This window comes from Balaenoptera ricei, chromosome 2, assembly GCF_028023285.1.
Source record: "Balaenoptera ricei isolate mBalRic1 chromosome 2, mBalRic1.hap2, whole genome shotgun sequence".
Classification (NCBI taxonomy): Eukaryota; Metazoa; Chordata; class Mammalia; order Artiodactyla; family Balaenopteridae; genus Balaenoptera; species Balaenoptera ricei.
Genome location: NC_082640.1, coordinates 25,953,636 through 25,966,139, shown reverse-complemented (window position 1 = coordinate 25,966,139; position 12,504 = coordinate 25,953,636). Strand labels below are relative to the sequence as shown.

General features: G+C 34.9%; 1 protein-coding gene across 1 annotated transcript in view; it reads right to left on the bottom strand.

The window, feature by feature from the left end:
• Positions 1-12,504, bottom strand: part of GDI2 (GDP dissociation inhibitor 2) — a 45,247-nt gene that overhangs the window by 13,696 nt on the left and 19,047 nt on the right. Inside the window, exons 4-6 of the mRNA XM_059912214.1 lie at positions 10,949-11,083; positions 5,473-5,671; positions 5,079-5,210 (exon numbers count right to left, since the gene is read on the bottom strand). Coding sequence (XP_059768197.1) covers positions 5,079-5,210; positions 5,473-5,671; positions 10,949-11,083 — 466 coding nt within the window. The remainder of the gene's footprint in view (positions 1-5,078; positions 5,211-5,472; positions 5,672-10,948; positions 11,084-12,504) is intronic.

The following is a 12,504-nucleotide window of genomic DNA, read 5'->3' as shown; positions in this document are numbered from 1 at the left end:
CCTAACAGGCTGAGGACCTTTACCAGGGGTTGGAGACCCCTGTACTATGGAATAATACCAAGTATCTAACATACAAGCAATCGGTGTCCCAGAGGACAAGAGAGAAAATGGGACATAATATCTGAAGAGGATAATGATTTTAAAATTCCCAGCTTGAGCTAAAAAATTGACTTACACATCCAAGCAGTTCAGCAAATCCCAAGCAAAACCACACCTAGGCAAATCCTAGTTATACTCCCAAAAACACAAAGAAAATCTTGAAAGCAACCAGAAGAACAAAAAACAAACAAAAAACAAAAACACAGAAACAACTATTTATTACAGTTGACAGCTAACTTCTCATAAACAAAGCAGGCCACAAGTGAAGGTAACAACAGCTATAAAGTGCTGAATAAAAAAAATCTTAAGCCAACGAAAGTCCTTCAAAAATGAGGGTGACGTAACACTTTCAGATAAACAAAAGCTGAGAGATCATCAACAGTAACTACAAGAATGCCAATGAAAAGCTGAAGAGAAATGACAACAGATGGAAACAAGGATTTATAAGAAAAAATGAATAGCATCAAAAATGGTAAAAATGTGGACAAATCATTACATTTTTCCTTCCCTTCATTTCTTTAAACTGACTGTTTAATGCAGAAATTCTAATGTACTGTGGGGTTTAATAAAGTATGTAGACATTAAAATATAGGCAACAACAGCACAAAGGAGAATAGTAAATGGGATGAAATTGTTGCAAAGTTCTTACAGTTTATGTAAAGGACAGTATTAACTCCAAATAACTGTGATAAATGAAGGATGATATTATAATTTATGGAGTGAGCACTAAAAAATTAGAAATGAAAAGGCACAGCTAAAAATTAAGCAATTAAGATGAAAATATTTGATTAATTCCAAAAAAGTAAAGAGGAACCTGGGGGGGGGGGGCAGCAAAACAACAGATCTAATCCCAACCATATCAATAATTATATTAAAAATAAATGACTAAAAAATTTCATTAAAAGGCCAAGGTTGTCACATTGGATAAAAAAGCAATATTCAACTATATGCTGTCTGTGAGAGACTCACTTTAAATATAAAGACACAGAGGGTTTAAAAGCAAAAGGAAAAAAAAAAATTGTTCAAACAGTAAACAAGTTGGTATGGTTATATTAGTATGAGACAAGGAAGACTTGATGTAATCAGAAATTAGTATCACCTAGTAAAAGAGCTTTAAATGTCTGAAGTAGAAACTGACAGAACTAAAGTAGGAAACAGATAAATCCACAATTGTGGTAGAAGACCCTCTCTCAGCAACAAAACTAGAAAAAGAATCAGTAAGAATATACATTTGAACAACTCTATGAGCTACCTTTCTAGAACATGCATGCAGAATTCTTTCAAGGGCATATTCACTAAAACAGATCATATATTTTGCCATAAATTATGCCTTAATTAATTTCAAAGACTGAAAATTTACAAGTTTGTTCTCTGACCATAATGGAATTAAATTAGATGTCAGTACGATATTTAGGGAAATCCTCAAATGTTTAGGAATTAAATACTATACTTTCAAATAACCCAAGGGTCAAAGAAAAAAAAAAAATCATAGGAAAGATAGGGTACCATATTTGATGGTACATATTTAGAGGGAAATTTAGACCTTCAAATGTTTATGTTAGAGAAGAAAAGTATAAAATCAATTCTGTTTCAACCTTAAAAACTAAAAGAAAATAAAAACCCAAATAAGTAAAAGGAAAAAATTAAGAACAGAAATCAGTAAAATAAAAAATAACTACAAAGGAAATTAACAAAGCTAAAAATTTAGCACTTTGAAAAGATTAATAAAATTGATGAAATCCCATCAAGAAAAGAGAAATTATAAATTATCCATCACAAGAATGAAGATGGGAACCTCACTAAAGATCCTATAGACATCAAAAACATAATAAAGAAATATTTTGAACAACTTTTTGTCAAAAAGTTCAAGAACTTGTTTGAAATAGTCAAATTCCTTGAAAAACACAACTGAAAATAAGAAATAGTACATTTGAACAGCCTTATTTCTATTAAAAGAAAATGAATTGACACTCAAAAGCCTTCCCATAAGAAAAGTTCCACAGGCCCTGATGGCTTCATTGGTCAATTCTATCAAACCTTTAAGCACAATACCATTTTTCACAACCTCTTTCAGAAGACAGAGTAGGAGGAAACTCTTCCAACTCATGTTATGAGTCTATTAAACCCTGATACAAAAAAACAGACAAGAATATTACAGGAATTATAAAGCACTACCTTTCATGAACATAGGCACAAGAACTCGTGTGTGAATGTACACATACAAACAGGCACACACAAACGCATACATACTCACACATATATGCAAATTAAATCCAACAATAAATTAAAAGGAAAATACATCATGAATAAGTAGTGTTTGCTCTAAGAATGCAAGGTTAATTTAATATCCAAAAATCAATCTATAAAATTCACAATAGCATAAAGAAAGTCTGCATTATTAACTCAATGTCAACACCCATTCATAATAAAAATTCTCAGCAAGCTATGAATAAAACGGAATTTAATCTGACAAAACTGCCTATTAAAAAAAACCTACAGAAAACATATTTAATAATAAAATACTGAAAACATTCCCCTTAAGGCTGGAAACAAAGCAAGAATGTCCATCTTCACCACTTCTATTCCTCATTCTTCTGGAAGTACTAGCCAGTTCATAAAGTCAAGAGGGTAAAAACACAAAGGTTGTACAGGAAGAAGCTAATCTCTCTATTCACTGATGATGTAACTGTGTACAAGGAAAATTCTAAGAAATCTATAAAATAGACTAAGTGCAAGGTCACAGGAAGTATAAAAATCAACTGTACTTCTGTATATAAGCAGCAAACAACTTTAAATAAAATTGAAACTTTCATTAACAGCAGCATCAAAATAACATATAATACTTATGAATAAGTTTGAACCAAGAAAGTGCTGGATCTCTATAATGAAAGCTACAAAATACTGCTGAACCAAAGAAAACCTAAATACATGGTGAGAGACAGCGTTCACGGACTGGAAAACTCAATGTTATTAAGATAATTCTCTCCCAAATTGATCTATAGGTTTAACTCAATCCCAACTAAAATCACACCAAATAATTTTTTCAAGAAATTGATACCTTGTTCTAAAATCTATGTAGAAATGCAAAGGACCTGGAATAGACAAACCAATTTTGAAAAAGAACAAAGTTGAAAGATTTATATATTACTTGATTTCAAGACTTACTATAAAAAACTGTAATAATCAGGATGGTGTAGTAATGGAATAGGAAAAATAAATAGATCATTGGAACAAAATAGACATGTGTATATGGCCAACTGATTTTTCACAAAGGCACCAAGACAACTTTACAACAAATGGTGCTAGAACAACTAAATTATCAGTACAGAAAAAAGTGAACCTCAAGCCTCACCTCACACACCAACATGATTTCAGGATGAATCACAGATTTAAACACAAAGCTAAAACTATAAAGCTTCTAGAAAAAGACATAGGAGAGTATCTTTGTGCTCCTGAGGTAGGCAAAGCTTCTTAGGAACCAAAAAACACTAAACATTAAAAAAAAAACCACTTTGGTAAATTAGCAAAATTTAAAACTTCTGCTTATCAGAAGACAAGCCACAGACTAAGAGAAACATTTATAATACGTATACTGACAGAAGACTTGCAGTCAGGATACATCAAGATTGCCTACAAATCAAAAACAAAAAGACAGCCCAATCTCTGAAAATGTGCAAAAGAAATGAACACTCACACCACAAAATTATACAAAACAAGCTCATGAAAAGGTGATCAACGTTAGTCCTCAGGAAATGTAAATTAAAACCATAATGAGATAGCATTTCACACCTACTTGGGTCGTTAAAATTAAGAAGACTGACAATACTAAACGTTGGCAGGTATGTGGAGCAACCAGAACTCTCACATGCTGCTAAGTGAATGTAAAATGGTACAACCACTCTGGAAAGTTGTTGGGCAGTCTTATCAAGTTAAACATATACTTGCCATATCAGCCAGCAATTCCGCTCCTGGATATGTACCCGAAAGAATGACAACTGATGTCCATACACAATTTTACACAAAAGTTCATAGTAGCTTCATTCATAATACCCCAAAACGTTTTGAAAACTACCCAGATGTCCATCAACAGGACAATGTGGTATATTCACATAATTCACATAATGAAACATTACTCAGTATTTTTTAAATGAATTAACAGCACATGCATCAACATGGCTGAATCTCAAAAATATTGTTAAGCAAAAGCCAGATAAAAATGAGTACATAGGGACTTCCCTGGTGGCGCAGTAGTTAAGAATCCGCCTGCCAATGCAGGGGACACGGGTTCAATCCCTGGTCCGGGAAGATCCCACATGCCGCAGAGCAACTAAGCCTGTGCGCCACAGCTACTGAGCCTGCGTTCTAGAGCCCGCGAACCACAACTACTGAGCCCACGTGCCACAACTACTGAAGCCCACACGCCTAGAGCCCATGCTCCGCAACAAGAGAAGCCACCACAATGAGAAGCCCGCGTACCACAACAAAGAGTAGCTCCTGCTCACTGCAACTAGAGAAAGCCCGTGTGCAGCAACAAAGACCCAACGCAGCCATAAATAAATAAAAAAATAAATAATTTTTTTAAAAAAGTGAGTACATATATAAATAATAAAACTTCAAAAACAAGCAAAAGTGTTCTATGGTGATAGGAACCACAAATGTAGTTGTTACAGTGCAGGGGTGGTGGTGATTATGAGGGGATACAAGGGAACTTCTGGAGTAAGGAAAATGTTCTACATCTAGATTGGAGTTTTGGTTACACAGGTCTATATATACGTCCAACTCATTTTTTTTTTAACCACAAATCTGTGGTTTCACTGTATATAAATTTTACTTCAATAAAAACAAAAAACACCTCACCACTCACAGACAAATCTTGTCTCATTATTCACAACCACAACCATATCATAAACTACCGTTCAAGACGAGGTTCAGGATCAGTGAGGTTTTATTTAGCACAAAGATTAAACATGGGCTCTCACCGTGCAAATCCTTGTGGCAGTTCTCCAAGGCCGTAGAGTGGATAAAGGTATGGGCTTTTGCCATATCTTGCCAAAGATTCACTGTAAAGTTTAATCCTATTAATGGTTTCACAACATGGTTGATCTAAATAGCTAGACAAAAGGAAATGACCATTAGAAAAGGGCTTCGGTTTGCATTCTTATATTCAATTTAAAATCTTTTTCTGAATGGATTTTAATTCAACATCTCCATATTTTACTTAAAAGGTTCTAACTCTAATTTGCAGTTAGAACTTCTTCTTTGGTAGTATAATAGAGCTATATATTTGTTTTCTTAGAATTTCCACTCTGCAGAATTGGGAAATTCAGTGAAGAATTCCAAGAAAAATATAAATCTAAAAACCAAAAAACTTACTCATCAGTTCTGTAAAGTGCCAGGGCATGACCAGTAAAATCTATAACATCTTGGCCCAGGTCAAATTTCTTATACACCTCTCGCATTGCCGTCTTCTTAGGATCAATGCCCTCAAAAGTTCTAGGATCATTCTCATCAAAGTTGGCAACATACACCAGGAATTTTCTGAATCGACGTTTTTCAAACAGCCCCATTAGGCCTAAAAAAGAATTTTTCAAAAAGCACACACTCACAATAGGACACTGAGGAAAAGAAAATGTGAAAATAAAGTTTAAATATTTTATGTTATCTGAGGCTCTTCTAAGGCAATGTGCAATTTAAAATATGGGAGTTTGGCCATTGCTTTAAAATAAACTGACAGTTTCATAACACTTTAAAATAAACTGTCATAATTACAACAGATCAGCTATTAAGCCTTCAATTTTACACTACAATTACAAGTAATTATAACCAGTAATTAATTAAATGCAACATGTATAATTATACCTCTTATTAGGTACAAGATAAATAAGACTTTGAAAAACTATTATTCATGAAGGCATCTATCTATCTGTTTTTTTGACAACTCTGATCTATACTCCAGCAACTGCCTAAAATTCTCAATGCACTTCATTTTTTTTTTCTGTATGCTAAGATACACTCTGGCATTTAATGGAAAAGCAGCTTAGATACCAAGAACAATTTGACCTCAAAGAAATTTAGATGCTGGTTATGCTGCCAGTCACTTTCATGAAGTTCTAGATAAGCAGTTCACTGCTTTTTACACTAAAAAGTAGATCAGGAGAAAGCTATGAACTACCACCTAAGAAACCCTCAGTTCTTCCTACGAGTCAGGATCCCTGCTACTGTAGATAGCTGGTAGAAAGACAAAGTCAAAGGAAAAGAAAATTTTCTGGTTCCATCTCCTTCTTCCCCTTTCTTAAACCATACGGCTACTTTAAAAACAACTATAGCTTTAAAAATAAACGCTTAACCATTTCTTTTATATCTGTTGACAGTTGAATATTTTGATATTTTAAACATTATTTCCCCCAAGACTATAGCTGAAATCAACAAAGCTGAAAATTAAAATGATCATGAGGCTATTCATGACAGCTGACTACATTTAACTTTTTAAATTAATATTTACAACCTAGCTTTAAAACAATGGACAGACTGCACACACAGTAAAAGCATAAGGCTAAAAAGAAATATTCTATTACCACACAGCCCCCTACTTAAGACACAAGTGTAGTTTCAGGGGAAGGTGTAAAACAGCCAAAGGAAACACGAGTCACCACTGCAATGCACTTACAACTTGGGGGTCACTCTGGTGGACACTGCCTGTTGGAACCTAAAGCTCTTACCAACAGTTTATTGTTGAGTTATCGCATAACTTCTCTTAAAATAAAAATGAAAATCTACTGTGTATTCTTAAATTCCCCACTCTTTCCCTCTTTTCATCTCCCTCCCTCCTCCAAGCCTTGAGCCTGACAGGGACACTCTCCCAGCACAGTGGACTCCTGTCTCCCAGCACAGAGGAGATGCTCTAAGCTGCTCCTCCATCCCTTTATGTCAGAACCAGATACCAGTGCAATTACCAACATGTGAGAGACCCGATGCTCATTCTGAAAAAGTCCTAATTTAACGAATTCAAATATTATTTCCTACCATGTAATTCTCAACAGCTACTTCTATATGACGATGCCTTCCCTGGTCACCCTATTTAAAACAGTAGCCCCACCCTCACTCCCTCCTTTCATCTCCATATCCATCTGATACGCTTTTATATCAGATTATATCACCATCTGAAATGCTTCTCCTTACTTATCTATAGTCAGTCTCCCACTAATGGAAGCTCCAATAGGGATAGCATTTTTGTTTACTTTTTTCCTTCTGTTGCACCCTCCCTACCCCCAAACCTAGAAGGGTACCTGGCATATAGCAAGTGTTCAATAAATATTCAATCCATATAATTAACATCTGATGGGACTGAATATAAAAGAAGTTGACTTGTTCATATACTGGACATACAATATATAAAGAAAATACTCAAATTATATGATAAAAGGACTAGAAAAAATCTTTTTCACAGTTAGTCCACTGAGTTGTACCTTCACTCATTTCAAGTGGTTTTACTTTTCCTTCATTCACTTGCACACTGAGGTTTATTTACCAAAAAAGACACTTACGTCAAGACTTTTAAAACAGAATAAAGCTACAATATCCAGAGCAGTTTCAATAAGAGAACAGAAAAAAGCGTTCCAATTAACTAACAAGTATAAGATTTGACAAGTGAATAAAAAAATAAAAAATAGAAAAATCAGAGTAGAATTAACGTCACAAGAAAAGCACTAAAACATGGCACACGACATGTCATTCCGACAGTGGACCTAAACAGCCCCACCCCAGTTCACAGCTGGGCTTTGCAGCAGGCACACCAACTCCTGACGGCCACAAGCCCTGAGATGTCAAAGGTGCTCCTGACAAACAGATGCCTCACAGCGGTAAGAGTGAGAACAAACAAGCAAGCTAAAGATTCAACAGAGGATACAAGATTTTGCTGGGCACGTTTCAAAGCTATTCATGAAAATGTCTCAAACTTTTCTGAACATAGTATCTGTGTTCAACATTACTCTAGAAGCCAAATATATTTCTCATTTATTTGACTAAAATAACATTTGACCAATGAACAAATATTTATTGGAACCTTGAGGTTTTAGCTGGCATCATGACCTACCACAAGAACCAACAGTATATACAGCTCCTAAAAAAGCCAATGTAAACTTAGGCTACATTAATAGAAATATATTGTCCTAGGAAAGTAAAAGTCCCAAGGACACTGAGTGGGCAGACAACACTTGGAGTATCAGGTCTGGTCTGGCTCTAATTCTATTATATATAAGATAATCTTGGCAAATCAGAGAATTTCCAAAGAAAAGTGGCCAAGAGACCTAGGCGGCATATTATATGAGAAACCACCACAGGAACTGGAAATATGTAGCACGGAGAAAAAAGGAATTCCAGTGTACGTGACAGTTGTTAAAATATCTGAGAAGCTACATTTATATACTAGATAGTTCAGCGGTTAAGAGTGTGGGGTTCTTGAGTCTGACAAATCTGGCTTCAAACTAGTTTTACTAGTCATGAACTATGCTACTTTGGGCTCTTTCACACCTGTATACCTCGGTGTTCCCATCTGTCAATATAGATAATAGCACCACGTCTCAGAGTGTTGTAGTGAAGGACTATATAAAATAAACTTAGACTATACACATAAAATAATTAGTACATAAATGCCTGCACATAATGTTCAAAAATGTTAGCTATTATTAAAAGCATAAAATAATTTGTTTTTATTTATCTTTCTCTTGAACTTCCCACCCTCTACACTTTTCCTACCCCATTCATTCATTCTGCCTAGAAATGTCTTCCCTGCCACTCCAACTTCAAAATCCTATCCATTAATATAAAAACAGTTGCTGATAAGGTAGTGATTGGTAAAACTTCATGAAACTGTACACTAAAATAGGTAAATCCTAGTGTATGTAAATTAAACCTCAATAAATCTAACCTTAAAAATACATACATTAATATATTTGCTTATTTTTGCAAAAAGAAACATAAGGAGGGTAAATCAGAAATCAGTAAAAATGACCACCTATCAGAGTGGAAAGAATGGAGTGGCAAAGATAAGACTCTAAATATATCTTTCAATATAATTTTGACTTTCAAGTCATATAAATGTTATACATATTTGAAAATATTAAATCAAAAACAGAAACATAAAACTGTTAAGGTAAGTCCTTCAATTTTTATTAAATGAAGGAAGTGGTTGAAGCTTTTAATGTAGATAAGAGCTCAAAGAGAGGATAAAAATTTTAAACTAAAAAACCCAAACTTTGTTTAAAAGAGTTCTACTCAAACTGTTGAACTCGTATTTCTATGAAAACACTTTATTTAAATTAGATGCAGTGTCACTGAAAAGACTTTAAATGATTTCTAACCCATGATCACACCAAGAACTCCCCTACATTCAATCAGAAGCCATTCCTTCCCTTACCCAACTGTCACTCCCAACCTGGCCGCAATTCTTAGTGCTATTTTTTACTTTCTAGCTTTAGTGTCTTTCAATGTTTTATGCCCAATATTTTCTCCCCTAATAGCAAGAAGTAAATAAATGGAGTTAGAAAAACTGCCAAAATAACTTAAACTAGGTTTTTAGGTGAGAAATTTTTTTTTTTTTTTTGGTCTGCGTTGGGTCTTCATTGCTGCGCACGGGCTTTCTCTAGTTTCAGCGAGCGGGGGCTAATCTTTGTTGCGGTGAGCGGGCTTCTCCTTGCGGTGGCTTCTCTTGTTGTGGAGCATGGGCTCTAGGCATGCGGGCTTCAGTAGTTGTGGCTCATGGGCTCTAGAGCTCAGGCTCAGTAGCTGTGGTGCATGGACTTAGTTGCTCCACGGCATGTGGGATCTTCCAGGACCAGGGCTCGAACCCGTGTCCCCTGCATTGGCAGGCGGATTCTTAACCGCTGCGCCACCAGGGACGACCCCTAGGTGAGAAATCTTTTCCAATCTTAATGCCAAAATAATTACTGGAGAATTTACTGGCACTCTTCCTATTCTCCCAATGCAAACCCTTCCCTCCTCTGAACTCCTACAGCACCTACAAAACTTATCTACCCTTTAGTTATACAAATTTATCCTTCCTTAAACTGCTCTGCATGGCAACAAAAACACCTTAAAGGACGGAAGGTCTTTTCTCGGGGTGTTTGCTATTTAAAAGGCTCAGAATAAAAAATGTTAAGCAGAAATCTTTGATGAGCCAGTAGAGGAAATAATTTGGGGCAGAAAATAAAATCACTCCATATTCACTGGGAATTCCTAGAAACAGAGATGCTGGAGAATGACACCAGCACCACTTAGAGGATGAGCGCCACCAGAACACCATGTTGGACAGAGTAGCAAAGGAGGTCAGCGTAGATGGGTGATGAAGTTCACGGGCTGTGCAGCAGTCCCACCAGGGTTTCAATGCCATCCTGCCACTCATTACCTATGTGATTTGGGGCCTGAGTTTCCTCATCTATAAAATGGAAACCCTACCTCACAAAGCGCTTCACAAGTCAAGTAAGAAAGCAAATGTGAAGTGTCTCCCACAGAGCCTAGCACACAGGAAACAATCCAAGAGACAGTGACTCTCACGAATTATTAATCTGAAAAGAGTATACTAGACCTGTGAAGGCTCAGCTTCACCAGCAACAGGCTCCATAAGATAAAACCTCTCCAGGCTTCAGAAGGGCAGGAATTTCTGAACATCTTGTTTACTGAAGTACTCTCAACTGCCTAGAACAGTGTCTAGCACATAACATACTCCCAATAAATCTTTGTTGACTGGATGAGTGGGTGGATGACTAATTCAGGGGACCTTAAATTTTATCTCTAAGATCCCTTTACATTATAAAATCCTAATATTCTGAGAAAATAAAATAGAATTACTTACTAGATGCCAGGGCTTCTGCTTCAGTGGAAGGAACCTTGTAGATTTTTCCTCCCTTATAAACAAAGCTCCCTTCAGTCACTTTGAAATCCAGATAGCGAGTGACCTCTGTAAAAAGCAGCATCTTAACCAGCTGACCTGTAAGAGTCACATAATTCAAACTGTTACTTAAATCTTACTACTTTCAAAAATCAGCAGAAATAAAAGTACATTTACTAATACTAATGGCTTTCCAATTTTTTCTTAACACCATCCAGTAACTCCTAGAAAAGTCTCCAAAGCCATATTTTAAATAGGACAATCAGAATGCAGACCTATTGCTTAGCATATTTAGACTTTTTTTAAATGTTACAACTTCAAGGTTAATAACTTCAACATGCTTTTGTAAAAGTTACACAATAATTATTAGAAGTATGAGGTTTAGAATTATAGTACTACTGCAAATGGGTTTGGGTTTCTTTAAAGTTCCTACTGTATTTTAAAGAGAGACAACTCATAGGCAAAATTCTCCAGGAATTTGTGCTTTTCAGTTCCTAACTCAATTTATATTTATTAAAATGAATACTAGTTTTGGGTCAAGAAAAAGCTAGGATAAACCAAAGAAATTTTGGTATACTAGAAACAGTAAACTTCTTTGAGAAACCAAACAAAATTATTTTAAAGCTCATTCGAAAGGATAAACATACAAGGACAATCAAAAAAAATTCTTTTTGAGAACAAGAAATAGAGTAATGAGGAGACCTTTATGCAGCCAAATGTTTCAGTATACTGTATATTAACTAGTCCATAAATCAGTGAAAAATAGAGACCCATGTAAAAGAATTTAATGTATGATGAAAGTTTTCTAATCAAAGTGGAAAAGATAAATGATGTTGAGGAACAACTGATTAGCCATTTTGAAAAAATAAATTTCTATCTCTACTTCTCAAACAACAGGGTAATAAAATAGATAAATTTATTCATGTTAAGATAGATGAACCTTGGGAGATTGGGATTGACATAAACACACTACTATATATAAAATAGATAACTAATAAGGACCTACTCTATAGCACAGGGAACTCTACTCAATACTCTGTAATGGCCTATACGGGAAAAGAATCTAAAAAAGTGATATATGTGTATGTACAACTAATTCACTTTGCTGTACACCTGAAACTAACACAACATTGTAAATCAACTATACTTCAAAAAAAAATTTTTTTTAATAAAATAAAATTGTTACATATTTTCATAGTTCTATGAAGGAATAAGATAGATGCTCTGACAAAAAAACAAAACAAAATAGATGAACTTATTTATAAAGTGAAAACATGAAACCATAATACCATTAAAAGCAGATATTAGTATTTTTATAAACTTGAGGTAGAGAGAAAAATTTTAAACATAGCCTTCCAAATCAAAACCAATAAAAGAAAGCTCAACCAACGAATGTGTGAAAAATAAAAGCTTTTGTACAGAAAAAAAAAAACCCACAAGAGTTATATATAATGCCAATCACAAACTGGAAAAGATACTTTCAACATACTTCAAAAGGGCATTTAGGGGCTTCCCTGGTG